The following is a 19,196-nucleotide window of genomic DNA, read 5'->3' as shown; positions in this document are numbered from 1 at the left end:
AACCCCCACTTCACCGAAATATTAAGACACCCTAGACACCTCACACACACAGCCCCAACCCTGTAAATAGTACTGTCTCTTATACAGCCCCAACCCTGTAAATATTACTGTCTCTTATACATCCCCAACCCTATACATATTACTGTCTCACACACAGCATCAACCCTTTAAATATTACTGTCTCACACATAGCCCCAACCCTGTAAATATTACTGTCTCACACACAGCCCCAACCCTGTAAATATTACTGTCTCACACACACAGCACTAACCCTGTAAATATTACTGTGTCATACAAAGCCCCAACCCTGTAAATATTACTGTCTCACACACACAGCCCCAACCCTGTAAATATTACTGTCTCACACACACAGCCTCAACCCTGTAAATATTACTCGCACACACACACACTAACCCTGTGAATATTACTCTCACACACACAACACTAACCCTGTAAATATTACTGTCTCACACACACAGCCCCAACCCTGTAAATAATACTGTCTCACACACACAGCCCCAACCCTGTAAATATTACTGTCTCTCATACAGCCCCAACCCTGTAAATATTACTGTCTCACACACAGCATCAACCCTGTAAATATTACTGTCTCACACACAGCCCCAACCCTGTAAATATTACTGTCTCTCACACAGCACCAACCCTGTAAGTATAACTGTCTATAACACCACCGGATGTCAGTTTAAAAGTTGAGGGCTTTTATCTGACACAGCTCTGCTTTTATCTGACACAGAGTTCTGTGTTCCTAACAGTGAACAGTCAGTGATATACAGTATGGTCTTCAGGTACTCATGAGTGCGTGTTCATGCCCTGTGTTTCCCAGTTTTCGTTGCCTTGCTCTGTTGTACTGGAGGATGTTTCGCCTGAAGAAGGACCACGCCATGAGATACTCCAAGGCTCTTCTCGACTACTTCAAGGTACATCCCTGAGTGCCCATGGAAACGTGCACCGTTGGGTCACGGACGCCTCACGGCATTTAGTGTGTTCCCACAGTGTAAAATCGCCAATGCGGCGTACTCTTGTTGTCTATGGGACAGCGCTTCTCACTGTCAGCCAGTTAACCTTGTAAGAATCTCACAAGACATGGAGCTCAAATTAATGGAATTTGTTTACAAATATGTGTCTTGTGCATTTCTTTTATGATAAAATTTTATCACAGTATTCTAATACTTTTTCACTCTGGACCCTCATTAATAATATTCTCGATTTTTCTGCATTAGGTTCTGGCCAGGTATGCAGGAATTGCTTTGTTCTGGTAATCTGGAATCGCGTTTTGTTCTGACCTGGTTTTGCTTTCTTCCCACAGAACTCCCCCAAAGCTGTGCACATGCCTTCTCCGTGGAGTGGAAAGTAAGGTTGCCATTCACTCTGGGTAGTGTTCACTTTCTTAGTATTCGGAGGCTTTCCTGTGACATGCATCTTCTTGCATACTTGCATATTTGCATCATACAGCATCATTCATTATAGAATATATGTAATGTAAATTATTCATTTCAAGAATGTGAATTTGTAAAGAAAACATGAAAGCTACTGATCATTAAGCCTCATTTATAAAAAAAAACTATTAACATATTACAGATTGTTAAGCAATGTTTATCAATAGATACCCAGACAGACAGAGATTGTGTAGTTTCTCACGGATATTCAGAAGAATCCTTGGAAATGTATTGTTATGCCTGTTTTGTGTCTTTTGGACCTATGTGCTCTTGTCAGGTTATAGTACAAATCAAACCACTTGGTTTGGTTTTGCTCCAACTAAATGCTTATTGAATTCAGCCATAGAGAGATGATTAAGCCAACCAAGACCATACCACCTCCTGGGTCAAACAGTGAGCTAATTAGCCAAGTTATTCATTTCAGTTTACCTGATGTTTGCCCAGAGGGATAATGATGTACAGTGCGTGGGAAGGCAATATTAGTCAAACTCCGGCTTTGAGGACTTAAGGCATCCTGTAACCACAATAGGTAGAGATGACAAAGACAGGTTGTAAGGTTAAATATCTCCATCCAGCAAAAACATCTAAATAAACATTTAAATATTACTGATAAATGTAAGGAATTGTGTGGGGAAGGATATCAGAGCTCAGTCCTATCCTCAGTAAGGCAGTATGGCTGTGACCATGCACAGCATTTCAATATGTCCCTTGTCCCAGCTTTGAGGCTGTTCATCCAGTGGATTCATTTAATAGACTTCTCAAGAAACTGTCCAACACCAGTGCAGCAGAAGAGAATGGAGAGGGGTGTGTGAGGGTGTATTTTCATTTCACAAGCAGAGTCCTAACACCGCAAAACACCAAAATCATTCCTAATTTTAAGAAGGGGGGGCGTATTGTTGATATCACCAGCCCCAGGAACTGGTGAGAGATCGCAGAACAATACAATACAAATGACGAATTGCTGTTAGACAGGAACCATAAGGCCAAAAACAAACCAAGCTAAAACAGACACGCAGATTGACAATCGGTGTATCGCAGCATCACTGAAAACAGTCGAATGTCGCACATGTAAACGAGGACAGCAGGACGACGTACACTTGTACTAATAAGTCTGCAGCACCCTGTTCCAGCCGCAGGGCACCATGGGAAGATGCTGGCTCCTGCCGCTACTGCCCTTGTGCCCATCTCCAGCGTGACTCCGGTTCCCACACGGCTGGCCGTGCAGGGGCGTCTCCACCGTCTCGGCGCCAACCAGCACAGTGAGCTGAGGGGCTGCCCCCACTCTGTTCTCTGTCAGCAGGAGTGTGGGTGCCCCCTCCCCGCTGTCCCCCTCGCCCTCCCCCTTCGGCTCCCAGGGCTCCCAGGGCAGCAGCGCCGCCAACTCCCTCATCAGCATCCCCCAGCGCATCCACCAGATGGCAGCAAACCACCTCAACATCACCAACAGCGTCCTCTACAGCTACGAATACTGGGAAGTGGCAGACAACCTGGCCAAAGAGAACAGAGGTCAGAGCCCTGCAGCACCGTTTTTCCCCAGACAGACGTGTGCACACGTGGGCCAAGGCTGAGCTCTGGCTACTAGGGCTGTGAGCACAGGGCGCTTTAAAGATTTGTCAGGAAGGGACTGAGGGAGCTGAGGGCACAGTAACTGTAGAGGTTTAAAGGCTTCAGCCCAACAATGTAGTTCTAGGAGAGTTTTATTTCATTTTAATATATGTATTATAGCAATTTGGAATTTTACAACTCTTGAGAGGCAGAACTGTTGAAAAAGCAGTTAGTGGAGGCTAACCTTGACTTTGTGCGAATGCAGGCGCCAACTGGCCCCAGTTGGACTGGACTGAATGGACATGTTACCTCTAAACTGAAACAAACCACCATGTAAAAAACAAAGCAGAATCGCACTGTTGATTTATATTACTGTTGTCAGCCAAAGGCTGCCCTGCCCAGATGGTCAGGATTGCTGATCCTCATTACTGACTTCTTGCAAGGAGTATGAGCAAATTAGGAAGATCTATGAATCAACAGAGGGCAGCCAGCAAATTTGCAAATGGGGGTAATTAGCAAATAAGCACAGTAAAATTAAGATATAGTGCAAATGGGAAATCTTTAAGATGTCATTATTTTTGGTATAACAATATATTTACCTTAATAGTGCCCTAGTGAAAATTAAGCATCATCTTCTTTTTAGCAAACAACCACTGTTCAATTTAAGGGTTTTTAATTTGAGGTGACAAATCTATCCTGACTACACACATCCACTTGATATGCTGGTGGTTATTTCCTCTGTGTGCTCAAGGTTCTGCACCTCAGCGCCCTGAATCGCAAGAGCTGTTTAATAGTCATACCCATAAAACACTGTGTGGGGCAAATTTAAGAAGAACAAACTGTTTTGTTTTCGGTTTTGGGAACTTCAGCAGGAGTTTAGCTTTGTTTGTTTTCTGGAATTATATACCTTGGGCTTGCAGCCTGTCAGTGAAAACTGTTGGGAAACCCGGTCTGTTCTTTAGCACAGGCTCATTCGGCCACCTGTCTATCTTCCAGAGTTCTTTAACTACCTGAACACGCTGATCGGACCCCTGACTCTGCACAGCAGCATGGCGCACATCGTGCAGTACACCAGACAAGGACTGCAGTGGATCCGGCTCCACGCTCGCCAGTCTTAGCCGGCACCCCTGCGTCCCCACACGCCCCTTTCGAGACTCGAAACGGGACGGCAATGAGACATTCCTGACACTGGGGCGCTGACACCCTGTTCTTCGGCGGGGTAGAAATACCCGCTGGGTTCCCCGAGTTCCTCTTCTCTCTGTTGCCAAGATGCCTGTTCTTGACGATGCAGAACAACGGAGGGGAAGGGGAGCTGGGAGTGGATCCGTCTCGTTTTCCCACAAGTGGCCTTTAAAAACACGTCAAGGGCAAGACGAGAGAAACCGGCCAAGTGCATCTTGCCAGCCGTTGGGACAGTTCTGAATATTCAGGGAGGGCTCGCCTCTCGAGGTTTCTTTCCTCCGGTGCTGTACTGACTACCTATCTGAACCCTTCGGACCTTTCACAGATACGCACAGATTTCATAAAACGCCTAATGAAGCTGGCGCTGGATAGTTTTGAACATCTATACTTTGACACACACTTCCAGAGTTGATAAAATGTTACAGTTTTTGAAAAAAGAAACCCCACATGTGCTTCTTTTGGTTTTTACTGCTCTCTGGTATGTATGGGATCTGTACGGAGAACAGGCAGGGGTTCCAGTACGGGACGCTGAACTGATGCTTTGTTAGAAACAGGTTGGTTAGAAGGACAAAGAGTTGTCATTGAGGTGGCCTCTCAACGCTGTAAATGTGATTACATGTCCGTGAAGAAGACGACAAGCAAAGAAAATGTGTGTGTTTTAATATCCTCCTCTGCTTTGGGATTTTATTGATAGCTAGTAAATCTCTGCTTTGGTGAAAGTGCTCGTAGAGGCTGTGTTTGGGATTTCTGAGAGATCAAGCCCTCATGTTGCCAAACAGCAACACCTGGGAGCTGACAGCGCTCTCAGAAAGAGCTGCGTCAGACATCCATCTAGAGACAGGCAAAAACCGGCCGCATTTCTGGAGACAATGCAAAGAACGCCTACTCCCTCGGGTCGCCTGCTGAACAACGTCATTTCTTGAGAACCGCAGGTCTCAAATTCGGGAGTGCACAAGAATGGGTCTCTCTTACAAGAAACATCTTCAATTCACTGATTCAGGATGAAAATGCATCTCCTTTAGAAAATGTCCCCCGTTAAAGGGGAATAACTACATCCTTGAAGATGTCTTACAGTAGGTGTGCATTAAAGACCATAACCCTACTCTTACCCTACCTCTATCCACATAAACCTCAACCTCTTTAGTATTGTACTGCCTAATGTTTGAAAATTTAGGAAACTAGAAAATTAGGAAACACGTTCTGTTACCAGGGTATTTATCCAATACCTCTCTCTTGAGAATGAGACAAAGGGTTCTGGCACCTTCAGAAGAAAATGAGACAGAACTCAGGCTGTGGACCATGACCACTTCAGGGACACTGCAGACAGATGGGAAGGACTCAAGTGATCTTCTGCAGGGACTGCCTCAGAAAAGAGGGGTAGGTCAGTTTGCCTGGTCTTGATGGAGCACATCGATGTTGTGTGAATTCATGCGCCAGCCCTCTTGCTGTCTGAGTGTCTGTTCGCCACAATCACTCTCTTGTCACACTTCAGCAAGGCCACAGAAGCAGCCTGGAGCACTATATCCTTATCAGGGTGGCTGGTAGGACAGACAAGGAGCAGCTTTTTATTAAAATCAGTGTGTTGATTTATGGCCAAAATGTAGGCATTCTAATGTTGTATAGATTGAGGAAAGTGGAATTTGTTGTTCTTTTTTAAGGTTGTAACGGTTGAAGATTACATTTCTGAAGGAAAAGAAAACGTTGGAAAAAAGTGCAATACTCACAAAAATCGAATCTTTCTCAAGGGAACTTTTTTTTTAAACAAAAAAAGGGTTTGGAAATCTAATGTTTTTGGCAATATGAAAAACTGTATTCAGTCATGTTTTAATTCTATGCAAACGTTTGCCGATATTGTTTTATATGTTATTTATGTTATTTTCCAGCGACAGTACAGACTGCTGTAATTAAACACATTTCAAGTGCTCTATTTGTATTTCATGTTGCCTTTGGATTGGTTTGTAATGACACCTAGTGGTACTTCTAGTTTATACAAGTTCCACAATGCATAGTCGCTTGCTTTTTAAGCCTTTTTTACGCACTGCGTCCTTGATGATTTATCTCCGTGTTTAGTCTTCATTTATTTTATTTTTTCAGTTTTATACATTATGAGAAAGCAGTGGGGCAAATTAAAGGTCTGGTTTTCCACTAAAGAGGCCTGTATTTAGGAAACGAGCAGTGGCTCTTTTTCGGCCATTCACCTTGCTAATACACCCGTACACACGTGAGGTTTGACTCCTGTGCTCGAGTCTCCTGCAGCGTGTAGCTTTCATTTCATTCTTGCAGTCATGCTGCAAGAGAAGCCAGATTTGACAGCCTTATTATTATGGCTAATGCCTGCAGAAGGGGATAATTTTCAAATGAGTATAGAAAAATCCTCAAGGTCGCTTACAGAGTCTACACCTCAGACTTATGTCAAATGAACAGTGGCATATGAACCGGCACAAGTGGAAACAAGATGGAAGGGTTGTGGGAGTCTGGAACGAGCTTCTCAGCCGCGTCGTTGAAGCCGATACCCACTGAAACGGATCGCTTGTATCCCTAATACAGTACTTAAAAGTTTGACATATTGTTTCATCCGCAGCGATTTACATAAATTCCGTAGCATGATGACTTTTTTTATCCACCACATGAAAAATAACAGCAGTTCACGCCCGTTCACGCAGGGTGAGCACAGCTCTGGGGGAGTTTGGGGAGAGGGCTCAAGGCAGCGGAACACGGTACGCATCGGCCGCGGCTCTTCCTGTACTTCCAGCTCTGACGTCTAAGACAGTTAAACTGCCTTGTTGATCTGTAAATGCGAGCTCTCCTTTGTGAGCCACTGCGTAACGGATTTTCAAAAGCAACTTTCAGTGCAGGAAAAAAAAACCGCGTTAAAATCATTCTCTCTCGCTATTTTCTGCTTTCCCTTATCTCTCTCTTCCCACCCTCTCCGCAAGCCCTTCAATCCCTCTCGTACTCAGCGGCCAATATGGAGCCAGCAACATCCCAGGCTCCATCACAAGCCGTGTGCTACCATGGCAACAGAGGAGCGGGTCGGCCAATCAGGTGAGAGCCATGAGGTCTGACAGATGTCATAAACTCGCTGCAGAGCCGCAGAGAAACACAGCCGCTCCAGATACAGACGCTGTTGCTCCAGCGGCACACGCCCAGTGCACCGCTCACTTTCTGTCTGCAAAAGGTCTGTTAATCATCTGGTGCTGTACGGGCGCACTACAGGTTATGCTGTTCATTTCTCCTGTGTTCTTTGTTCATTTAATCTAGGCGTCCTAGCTCAGGAATTATCCAGACAAACCCTATTTTAGATACAGTATATAACCAAAGCAGACTGTACTGGGACAGAAAGACTACATTGGTTAAAATAATTACTATCCATATTGCACTGAAAATCACGTAATTATGGATAAATAACCCATTGTGGTCCCTTTATTTTCTATTAGCTCCTAGGTAAGAGTATTTTTAAGAAGCTTTATGTGATGACTCAAAGTTTCAGGGATTCATATGAGGCCTCTATTTTGATATACAGGCCAATCTATATTCTGAAATATACATCAGGACATTTGGGATAGTTCTGGGTCTTTGTCCTCCGACCTTAATTAAACGAATTGGGAAAGTCAGGCATTTTCCCAACATTTTTTACATTTAGGACCCAGATTTTAAGTCAAATTTGGGATCCGGCCATCAATGGCCAATCCCAGGCCTTTGCTGTCCTTCCGTGGAAAGGTGCTCTCGGGGAGGAGGTTGGAATTTGGACAGGGGAAGACAGGCCGGTGTGCACGTCGGAGTCCTACCTGGAGGGTTTGGAGCAGATATTCAGTGACAGCACAGCGCCGGCGCTCGCAGAGAAGCTGCTGACAATGACACAAGAGGAAAGGAGGCAACCGGGAGGAGCAGATGGTAATACCAGTTATCCAGATGTGTCAGACTCCGGATGTGGGAGACCGGGGTTGTCTGGTTACATCCATCCATTTCCCAACCTCTTTATCCAGTAAAGGGCCGAGGGGAGCTGGAGCCTATCCTGGCAGGAGACGGGCGCAAGTCGGGATGGGAAGACACACTCACTGGGATGGCATCATCGAGTTCTTATTCCAAATTAGTCACTCATTTACCTAAGAATTATTCTCCCACAGATTTATCTAAAGTGGGAGACAATGCAAGTGCTCATATGCTTCATTAAAGGGAGTTACCTATAAAACAGATCCTGGTGAGAGGTGTTCAAATTGTCTAGGCACAAGTAAAGGAAAAGATAGGTTTGAGCAGAGAGCCGTGTCAGCGTTGGGCACGAGGGAACAAGTATGTTTTCATTCAGTTTAGAGAAGGCCCCGCACCTGAAGAAGGCTCACCAGCCAAAACACTTCTTTTCTTATACTGTTCACTGCAAAATTGGCATTTATTTCTTCCTTTGCTGCTGACACACCTCCTTGCTCGAACCTCTTCGAATTGTGTATCTGAGATCGGGTGGATCTCAAAACACTGAGATCCACTGGAATCCAAAAGTGGATCTCAAAACACAGATCCACTGGAATAAAAAAGTAGATCTCAAAACACTGGGATCCACTGGAATCAAGAAGACACTGGGCCCACTCGTACACTCCTGAGGCGACGTCTGCAAGGAAAGAGCTGCAGGTGTTTCTTCAGTCTAGAATATAAGGAATAGCCTGAGGGCTTTCTTTCCATGTCAAGACTGGAGCGATGAAAAGACTTCGCCAATCGAAGACTCTCTGGAGTAAAGACTCGCAGTGGGCTAAAAGTACCAAGGCTGACAGACCCTAAGCTAAACTGAGCTGCAGCACGAGATACGTGCCCCTGAGATGAACAACAGATGGTGAGGAAATGGATTCGTGAAATTCAACATCTACAACACAAGATGGCGCAATAGCCAAACACCCCGTTTAGCTGAGAAACAAAGTTTCATGTTTAAAAATACATCCCTACGATGGCGCGGTAATTACGTTTCAATCTTCATCTAAAAAGAACATACAACTGTTTTAAATATATATGTAGTGAAGTATTTAATGCATGTTATTCAGTTCACGGATTTCAGCAAAGTGTTATTTTACTTTAGATAGTTTTGGAAATATATCTGAAAGCCAGTAGATCCCCCCCCCCCCCTTTAAAAAAAGGACTGAAAAATTACGCAACTAGCTTGCCTAACTAGCAATATAGACGAACAAATGTCTGGAAGTGGCACAAAGCGTTCACAAACTCCCGCATCGATGCCGAATTCTACAAAAAACGGAGCTCTTCGAGGTCGCGGCTCCGGAGGGGACTGGCGCTGAAGAAAGTCGTGAGAGTCGAGACGCACTTGGGGAGCAGCTCGCGCGGCGCCCCGTGCACCCCACGTGTTTCGCGCGAGTTCAGCGGGACCCGGAGCTCTGCAGGTACCCGCAGGGCCGATATCCGCCGCTGGGAGCTTGTTGCCAGGCAAGGCTGAAACACACGCTTTGTACCGCCTCTATTTCCAGATGTGCCTGATAGGCACTGCATCGAAGTAGCAATTATTATATAGTGTTATTGTTGGTCGTGGTGTGCAGTGTTTTTTCATCTAAGCCATTAAGAAACGTTTTTGATCTATACGGGCGGTGGTTATATTAGTAATTATTCCTGGGTTTTTATAAAACGACAAAGTTAAACGTTTTGAACATAGGAACTCTTATCTTTGTACGTTGTGATTACTATTTAATCCTATCCACTTTCCTTCGAGATGAATACGCGCGACTAAAATACGGATTTTTTCATAATGAAAAAATATGGATGGTTAATCGTCCTGCGTTCTCGTATGGGTTCAGAAATAACCCTACGAAAAAGGCTAGCGCGATTAAGTGTCCGATGAAACGGTAGCGCCGTATTAATTCAAATTCAATTGTAAAATACACCGATATTTACGGTAATTCTGTTGCAGCACAAATCTTGCTCTAAATCTGTCAGGTTAAGCCTCCTCGTCACGCGTGTTGAGGTTGTGACGTGAGCTGGGCATTGATATCGGGGGACACACGAAACCTCGCTTCAGGAGCGTCGCTCCTTCCCCGCAGAGAGGCGGTAGTTTCTCTGTGGGGTCGTGCCTCGAAGCGCGACATTCAGAGGAAAAGCAGCTCGGGTCACTGCTGCACAGGTGGCGCGGTGTGGATTGACGTTCACCCTTGTTCCGTCAGCCACATTAAACGAAGGGGTCCTTCGTATTGTGAAATAGCACTTCGCCATGTTTGAATCAAAGCAGGCTGTGGAGCGCCCCTCAGGTACACACAACCGCAGGTGCGCTTCAGTCACTGAATGAAGTCTTGTATTGAGAAAGGACTCGGGGAGGGACGAGGGGGCTGGGCTGGCTTGGGCACGGTGTTATTCGTTTAAAAAAATAACACGGTCTTGGCGCCTGTTGCCCCAGCTTTTTAATCACTCCGCTTGAATTAATAAATCATGCCAAGGGATATTTTTTCCTCCTGCTGCAGCGTGTTAACCAGACTCGCGGCGGGGGGAGGGGGTGTACTCGGGCGACAGAGTCTGCCAGCAGCAGCAGCCGACGAGCCAGTCAATGAATCCCTGTGCGAGTCTGAGAGCGTGTGAGAGGGGGGTTCTCGCTCACTAGACGAGGCGGGAGCCGCTCGCCCGACGCGCTGCGTCACTGCAGGCGAGCAATCCCGGCGCTAGGGGGCGCTGCGAGACCGGCCGCCGGCGGCGCATCTCTCCGTGGTGACCCCGGCAGGAGGAGGGTCCGCGGCGGTAGGCAAATAGGAGGAGGAGCCAGGGAGAGCGAGAGAGACAGACGGCGAGAGAAGGCTGCTGGAAATGGGGAGAGAGAGAAGGGCGATCGGGGGGGACTCGCTTGTCTGACTGAAGAGCCACGAGTGCAAGTGGGAGAGAGGGGCGAAGCAGAGGACAAAAGACGGAGCAGAAGAGGCTGGAGGAAAGGGCGAGGGGAAAGGGAGAGGCCGGCCTGCACAGGCGCAGGAATGAGAAGCTCGCTGTAGAGGAGAGGTGAGGACGGATTCCCTATAAACCCAAGCCGCGAGCCGCGCCGTTGCGCCGCGCGCGCCGGATTGCGAGCTTTCGTGCGATCGCGTGCCTTCCGCCTGGCGTGCGCTCGGGGCACCCGTCTCGCTCGGCGCGAGAGGCCGATGCGCGGGAGCCGCGGCTGACGCGTCCTCTCCTCTCCGCTGGGCTGTTCCTGGTCGCCGGGACTTGCCCGACCGAGCCTGCAGACTGCCAGCCTTGCCTGGGGTTTACCCCCCCCAACTCCTTCTCCTGTTTTTTTAGGCCGGCCTGGGTCAGACTGTCCCACCCACCAGCTGAATCACATGGGACGGGGCGAGCAGACACAACACAGGCGTTAACGCCAGGTCGCTGCCGGCCGCGGTGCAGCCGGGTCTCTGGCCGGGGCGGCAAGGTGTGCGCCCGCCGATTTGTAGCGGGGAGCGGAGGGCTCTCACGTTAGAGTCCGGTGCCCCTGAGCTGCTGTAGTTGGAGCCCCCTGACCGGGGGTGTTGCCTCCGATTAAACCGTAGTGCCCTTCCTGTGTGTATAAGCGGCATGACCCCTGCGCCCTCCGAAATATCCCGGCGTTGCCCCCTGTTTTGACAGTCCGCGGGCAGACCCGGGCATGTCCGCGCAGCTCCCACCTCAGCGGTGAAGGGGCTCACCGGGCGGGCGGAAGTGCTGTCTTACAGTCAAGTAACCCGCTGCTCCGGGGTCTGCTAGTGCAGGTTTCAGGACGAGGCAGTTGTAGGACTCACGTTGTTTATTAGTCGGAGTGGAATGACAAGAGTTCACCTGAACAATGAGTCTGCGTTTTCCATATTTTGTAGCGTTTTGCTTTGGAAGGCATCGTTTTACAGCTTTGCGACGTAGTAAATGTGAAGTGCGGTTAACTTTGTTTTCTTATTGTACATACATTTGTGGTAGGAAATCCTAAACTTCACATTATTTGTGGTAGGTTATGGCTTAACAATGTTGACCTGTCATGTCAAGTAAAGGTAACGTGAATAATGGAAAATGAAACATCCGGTGTTCTTTCTGTGAACCCTTTTATATGTGTATATCAATAAACTGTCCACCTTGATCAATAATTGTTTCTCCAACAAGCATTCTTCACACAGGAGGTATCTCTCAAACTGTGGGGTGCTGTGTATAAAGGGCACACACCCCTTATTCTCTTACTGTAGATTCTGAGTGAGCTCCCTGCCTCTCCCATCGAAGTGATGGCAGGGGTTTCTGAAAAGGGGCAGTCGACACAAAAATAGATTTTGTTTCAGAATTTATGACTGTGGTGTCTGAGGGGATTTTTGTATTGAAATAATTTTTTATTAAGGATACAAAGCTGGGTTTTCCGACTCAGTTCCTTCAGGGCTCCTGTGTCCTTTGGTGTTTATGCAGACCAGAGCGGTCAATTAAGCAATTAACCTCATTCCTTTCTCAGTTTAGATGCAAGGAGGATGTTTCCTCCATTCGTTCACAGTTGATTGCTCCCAAGTGTTCACTTTATTAGCGACACTGAGAAAGCGTCTCAGAGCCTGGTCCGAGTTACCATAGTTATGCACTTGACTAGCAAAAACCAGAGCTGAGCTTGGGGCCCCTCAAGTAAAGCTGGACCTCGTGAAAAACAGTTTGAAACAAAAACCCCAGAAAGTGCTTCAAAACACTGGATTTGAATGAGAGCAGAAAACTGTCCCCACGTTCCACAGAAGGTTCCCTTTCAAGAAGCGTCCTGTGATCAATTAACTACTCGCTTCCAGACAGGCCAGATGAGCTGAATGGCTCCTCTTTCCTCTGTTCTGATGAACACATTCTTTCAGAAGCGAGCCAGTAATAGGATTATTCCATGCTGAAAAGAGAAGAAAGGAAATGCAACGTTTTGGCTGTGGAGCCTTCTTCGGGTGTGATCTCCTCTATGCAGCGATCACACCCGACGAAGGTCCCACATTGTGTTTCCTTTCTTCTCTTTTCAGCATAAACCTTTTCCTTGTTCCTTTGCAGCCTATGCATGCAGATGCAGCTCCCTACTTGAACTGCTTCTTTCGGAAGTGCCTTGCTGTGCATGCACTGTACCCCTGTGCTGCTGCGATTATGCCAGATACCCCCCTGAGCCGACTCCCGTTTCGGATAAGGGGGCCTCGGAGCTCCCGCAGAGGACAGAGCGGCGTGTTACTCAGGGCGTGGTGTCGGTCAATCCAGACTCTTCCTTTTTTTTGTGGGTTCAAGATGAAGAACAGGAACACGTGGCAGGCCTGGCCTGTCGTTGGCCTTCGCCCATGGCGGTGCTTTTGGAGCCCCAGAACCGCTCCTGCTCCTGCGCCCAGTGGCTCTGGGGCTAAGGATCTGCACCTGTGGCTGGAAGGTTGCCGGTTCATATCCCGCACAGCCGGCAGAGGAATCCTACTCCGTTGGGCCCCTGAGCAAGGCCCTTAACCCCAACTGCTCCAGGGGTGCCGTATAAATGGCTGACCCTGCACTCTGACCCCAAACTTCTCTCCCTGTCTGCGTGTCTCATGGAGAGCGAAAGGACAAATTATTAATACAAGAAATTGCATATGGCCAATAAAGTGATCTGATCATCACGCGGAGGAAGTCGTCCGGAGTATGTCATCCTGGAAGGGGCAGCGGTCCTGCCTTCCCTGCCGTTTCCAGAGCGATTCCTGCCCACTCCGCCTCCCTTCCTCCTGACGGGATCGCAGATGCCGTGTTTTTGCCTTGATCATAGGGCCCGTGGGACACGTTACCGCCTGGTTCTGTGCACGGGACGGTCTGACCTGTAGTGGAAATCTGTCCCAGCATGTGCTGGAACGGAGGCACCGGTGAACCGGCAGTGCGGGCGCCGTACCGCAGCCTCCTGGTCCTTCCGACGGCCGGGCTCTTGTCGAAAGGGGCGCATCCTGCCCTTGGTGTGATTCCTGCGTAGCGCCCAGGTGATGGTCTGGAGCGCCACACAGAACGAGCACTGCGCTTTGTAGCACTAAGAGTTCTTTGCTGCCTGCACGCTCTTTGACACACTTGCACGCATCTTTGTTCCTCCTCGTTGATCTGCTGAGCTGTGATTACCAGCAGTTAGCCTTGCCCCCCCGAACTTCACAACGATTTGCCGCGTTGTGCTCCGCAGTGTTATTTTCAAGAGCTCTGCTTCGTCCAGGGCTGACGGAGAGAGTTCACACAAGGCTGAAGTCATGACGATTAGTTGCATCAAAGAGAGAGATGGCTGCTCTCCTCTCTGCAGCGATCCCCTGCTTCATGCCTCAAGTCTGCTGCATTCTCTCCCATCACGCTGGCTGGCAGAGCATTCTGAAGGGACTGAAAGGATCCAGAGTCCGCTGTGAAACCGATGGCAGGTTTCAGAGGCAGTAGATGCACAAAGTTGCTCTAGTATGTGGGAGCTCTGGCGCCATTAAATCAGTTTTTCACTGAAAACGAACGTGAAGACCTGACAGACTTAAAGGAACAGAAGGACAAAGGAAAACATAACCAGCTGCTGTAAAAAGTTGTCTCTAACGCGCGCCTGTGTATTGTTTGAAAGCAGATTTACTTTTTTTAACTCAGCCTTTATTTTGCTTTGTTTTGTACGGCTTTTACCCGCAGGGGCTTTCCAGGAAAGGCAGTATATACAGGCAGCATGTAGGAAAGTGGGCATGTTTTAAAAAAGTGTGTAAAAGCAGCTCTGTTTGATTCGGCAACAACACAAGCCCTTTGAAGTTGTGGTGCTGGAGTGAGAAATGGTGATGTCTGAGGTGATTTTAATTGACAGGTCTTTCCAGGACTGAAGGGCACAGTTACTGCATGATCTTGCGCCAGCCTTGAATTTGGACATTTGGGAGGAATAATTCACGGATACATGATACAGGAGCCAACACTTCTGCACAATTAATACACGAGGGAGAGAAGATTGGGTAAATTTCTATGCTTAAAGAACTGCTGCTATCTGATGAAGTAGCTTTGGTTTCCATCTCTATGTGTGCTCATAGTGTCAGGGGTCTGTCTTTCGTTCTCCAGAATGTGAACAGTGACTCTCAGCCAAGAGCAGTGAACCGGCTCCCACTGAGACTGCCGAGCCCCACAGGTGTAGACACAATGAGGATCTCCTTCCCCACCTACTTTTATCCAGCTAGCACCAGATCATTTGGTTCACATCAAGAGCTTTTAGTGCTGACTGCAAAGCCCACCAGTTACATTTCAGTGTAATCCTGCTGTGAAGTTTCTGGGCGGACGCAAGAAATTGTGCTATGAAAACCGCTGCACCATGGGCCAGGGACGTCAGATCCCTGTACGTACAGGATAATGGCGAATGCTCCTGTTGAGGATCACAGTACACATGCAAGAGCCCTACACTGACACTGATGCAAGGGATCTGAGGCTATCTGGACATAGTGCATGCCCAGAGGCTGGACTCAGCAATACGAGTAGCCTCTGGTCAGTCATAAGCAAGACAGGGTGGCCGGCTGCGAGTTTGCATCACTCCAGTGGCGCTGACCAGTGTCCACAGTGTTGCCGCCCGGGTCTGGAGGCAGCGATCTCAGGGTGCTCTTCCTGCTCTCTGGGCAAGGCCTTCGTGCATGAGGGAGCCCCAGCCGTTCAAGCTATAAAATAAATGGTTCCTGTTGGATCAGAATCCTGGATGCTTTTTTAGGACTGAAAAGAACCCAGGATCTGGTGACTCTCTCCCGTCTGCGCCAGCTCTGCTGGTGTTCTCTGTGTGAAGCTGTCAAATGGCCCAGGGTCAGTTTAGACCCAAGATGGTCAAATGGTTTAACATTTAAAAAACAAACTCTTGCTGCAGTCCCTTGTGAAATATCGATGTGCCACTTCACACCCAACAGGAAAACAAATGGCGGCCTCCTTCCTCGCATCTGTCTTTGTCCGTGGACTTACCTGACAGTGAAAAAAGACTGAGATCATGAGATTATTGCGGTTAGAGTTTGCAAGAACAAATGAAGAGAAGATTCATTTGAAATGGTCTCGCGATTTGTCATGTGCTCTTTGGGAAAAAAAAAAACGTCTTTGTGTGAGAGCTGACAGTGGTGTCTGAAATGTTAATGCTGTGGTAGCTGCATACATGGGGGATTGACAATTAAACTGCCGTAACGTGTCAGGAATCGATTATTTAATATAACTTCATTCATGGATCAGAGTCTGACTTCAGTTGACACAGCAATGATTACCTGATCAGCTCTCTTCAGAATAATTTGAATACGTTTGCAGTTAATTAAATTGTTTAAATCTGAAGATGTGAGATACCTAACTAGGTGCTTTAGCTCCTAGTCAATCTGATGGCAGGTGGAGGCTTTAGCAGAATGCTGCTAATGTTTATTGTGTAGAGCAGTATTGATGTTTTTTTTAAAGCGTTTCGTGGTTATTAAGGATACCTGTTTTAGATGGGTTGCTTTGTTGAGCTGATGTTTAAGACTTCCGCACAGCAGTAAATATTTTGCGTTGATCTTCCTCGTGTCTCTCGTTTTTGCTCTTTAACGCAGAAACAAATCAGCTGAAATCCTGAGCCATTTCGATTTGATCCTGATACAGTTGTTTTGTTGTCCAGTCTTTTACTGTATGCGTGTGAATAAGTAGCGAGGAATAGATGATGTTAAAGACAAGGAGTCAGCTGGGATTGTTTTGGTAGAGTGTAGTAGCTACTCTAGTACATTTTCCGGTAAGGTTTATCTTGAATCAAGTTTATTCGCGCTGCTAAAGATTCTGACCTGTTAGTGTAATTTAAAGATTTGCTTAATGACAGCCTTTGTTTCTTCTTATCAGAAAATACGCTGCATTGATAACAGCCAAAACTAATTTTAAATAGATTTCAAAAGTAGAGGCTTTAAGTAAAATACTCATAGTAATATGTAAATAGTGCAACTCATGCTGTCTCATTTTGAGACCTGCTGCATTTCCTTTAAGAATCACAGATTTTTTTTTTTTTTTTTTTGCTTTTGTGATCGTTACCGGGTTACCGCCTTGCTGGTTTCCACTGTGGTGTCTGTTTCCACCTGCTGTAAGCGTCCGCGCGCAAAAGACGGCCCTGTCCTTTGATGGCGGGGGAGTAAAGGGGGCGGAAGAGCAGTCAGAGTGCAAGCGCTGATGCAGAGCGGGCAGGTAACACATGCTGCACTCTGCACGGCCATATACCAGCGTACCACCGCTGGTTTCCGCGGGCAACTTTGCCCCAGAACTGTAAGTGGCGGGCGAATTCTGGCTCTTTATTTTAATTCCAGCCGGTGTGTAATTGAGAGTCCCTGAGTGCTGAAGGGCTTTGTCTGCTCGCGGGTCTGTGAAATTAGCCCATTTTGTCAGGCGGCGCTGTAATGGGCAGTTCCCACTAAGCCGGATTGCCTTCACCTTCCTGCCGAAATTGTGCAAGCGACTCATCCGTGGCATGAGGAGGAGGAGGGGGGGGGCGAGAGGGATGTGCCGGAGACTCACAGGCAGCCGCACGGCTCCGGGAGACGTTCAATTGATCTCACCTAAGGCCCCCGCAGATCGCTCGTCTTGTCTCGGGATTGATTGAGGTGCATTTGGGTTAATTGCCTTGGCGGAGGAGCGTGTGTTCTGGTTTGTCTTTGAAAACTAACGACGCAGGATGAGGCGAAGGCTCGGGAGTAGGTTCACGCTAATGTGCGGAGCAGTGGCTGATGGAGGGGGTCCCACAGGACAGAGTCTCCGTTCCCTTCAAACCCCAAGGCATGTGATGCGTGAAGCCCCCTCTGTAATTTGCGTCTGCAAAGCAAACGAACACTACAACAGGTGTTTTATTTGTAGACAAAGGTATTCAATTAGAATCTCCAGTTATCTTTTCCCTCTGGCTCTAATCCTGAGTGTCCAGCTGAAGCAGACGGGAGCCGTGTCCGCTGCCTCTTCTTAGCCGTGGCCCTGCTGCTGCCTGGCCAGGCCAGAGGGGGGCACCAATGAGCAGCGAGACGAGGATGCCCTGCCTGATCTAGGCAGTCCTTTGGTGCCCCCTGCAGTAGCAGTCCAGGTTTCGGCCCCTCCCCTGTTGGTGAACAGAAGCGTGGCAGCAGAAGAGCGCTTCCCGGCCGCCCTGCGGCCCAACCGAGTGCTGACTGCAAGCATTCGTGACGCCGGCTGACCTTTAAAGGCAGCCTTAATTCACGTGCTCAGAATGTCAACGTTGAATTCTTCCAAGCTTTTTACTCCCACCACAAGTCTCACTATTTATGGCTGTGACCCCGGGGGCAAGGCCTTGCCCTCGCGCCAGTGGCCCCCCCTGCCCTGTGGGAAACGGGCAGCTCCTGAGGGTTGTGACATTACCCAGCCTTCCCCAGATTGAGCCAGGAGTCAGCACTAAGGCTCGACAGCTCACTACTTCTCCTCTGCTGGGACGCCAAGGTGGGAGTCTTGGGACCGGGCCCTCGCTGAGCCCCCCTGTGCCCCCCTCGTGCCTTGTCGCTCTGAATTCCACCAGGCTGGCAAGTGGCGGACAGTACGCTGCGCCTGGTCTCTCTGGGCAACTACCTAGTGGCTCTTTTTCATGGCCTGCTTTTTGCGAAGCAAAGGAGGGAAGTAGCTGGGTGGGGGAAAACTGTTTTTTATCTCCCCCCCACCCGTCTGGTTTCTCCGAATTGTGAAGTGAGCGGCAAAAAAAAAAAATCTGTGATCTGGCGTAGCTCGACATGGGACAGCTGGAGTTGTGCTTGGATACCCAGGTGTTCATGTGGGAAAACAGCAATCTCTCTTCTGTGCTGTATAGCATCTTTCAGGCAAAAAGGGCCAGGATCTCTGGTATTCCAGGGCTTTTTTTACTATTGTGTACTTAAATACTTAACCGTTTACAAAAAGCAAGATGTAGGTTATCATCAACGCAAACCACCGGTCAAGGAAGCAGCATCCTTGGGTGGCGTTTTTTATAGTGTTGCTAAAAAGAAGGGCTCTGGACACTTAAGGGCATCGAAACCTGCTGTCTCGTTTGCCGTTGCGTGAATCGCTGCATTGCTTTCATCGCATTCCCCCTGCGAGGGGCCGCCGACCCGAAGGAGGGTTCGCCTTTTTGTGGACGAGCTGTATGCGAAAGTTTTCTGAAAGCGCCAA

At 48.1% G+C, this 19,196-nt stretch overlaps 2 protein-coding genes and 1 long non-coding RNA gene across 5 annotated transcripts in view; all 3 read left to right on the top strand.

The window, feature by feature from the left end:
• The window catches only part of aff3 (ALF transcription elongation factor 3), a 47,227-nt gene extending 41,116 nt beyond the window's left edge, over positions 1–6,111 (top strand). Inside the window, exons 16-19 of one of the 2 annotated variants that reach the window (XM_088605936.1) lie at positions 845–938; positions 1,328–1,371; positions 2,758–2,963; positions 3,999–6,111. In XM_088605936.1, coding sequence (XP_088462062.1) covers positions 845–938; positions 1,328–1,371; positions 2,758–2,963; positions 3,999–4,120 — 466 coding nt within the window. In that variant the 3' untranslated portion in view covers positions 4,121–6,111. Of the gene's footprint in view, positions 1–844; positions 939–1,327; positions 1,372–2,754; positions 2,964–3,998 lie in introns of both variants that reach the window. The other variant, XM_088605927.1, reaches the window with a different exon arrangement.
• Positions 6,112–7,287: 1,176 nt separating this feature from the next.
• On the top strand, positions 7,288–8,380 carry LOC148676254 (uncharacterized). The gene is made up of 2 exons (XR_015940874.1): positions 7,288–8,078; positions 8,171–8,380. It is a non-coding gene; the product is annotated as an uncharacterized LOC148676254 (long non-coding RNA).
• Positions 8,381–9,395: 1,015 nt separating this feature from the next.
• rev1 (REV1 DNA directed polymerase) overlaps positions 9,396–19,196 on the top strand; it is a 52,827-nt gene continuing 43,026 nt past the window's right edge. The window contains exon 1 of one of the 2 annotated variants that reach the window (XM_088605913.1): positions 9,396–9,562. The gene's annotated coding sequence lies outside the window, so the exon portion shown is untranslated. Of the gene's footprint in view, positions 9,563–10,761; positions 11,154–19,196 lie in introns of those variants that run through there. The other variant, XM_088605903.1, reaches the window with a different exon arrangement.

Source organism: Lepisosteus platostomus, chromosome 2, assembly GCF_059453375.1.
Source record: "Lepisosteus platostomus isolate fLepPlt1 chromosome 2, fLepPlt1.hap1, whole genome shotgun sequence".
Taxonomy (NCBI): domain Eukaryota; kingdom Metazoa; phylum Chordata; class Actinopteri; order Semionotiformes; family Lepisosteidae; genus Lepisosteus; species Lepisosteus platostomus.
This window is presented reverse-complemented; position numbering and strand designations above follow the sequence as displayed.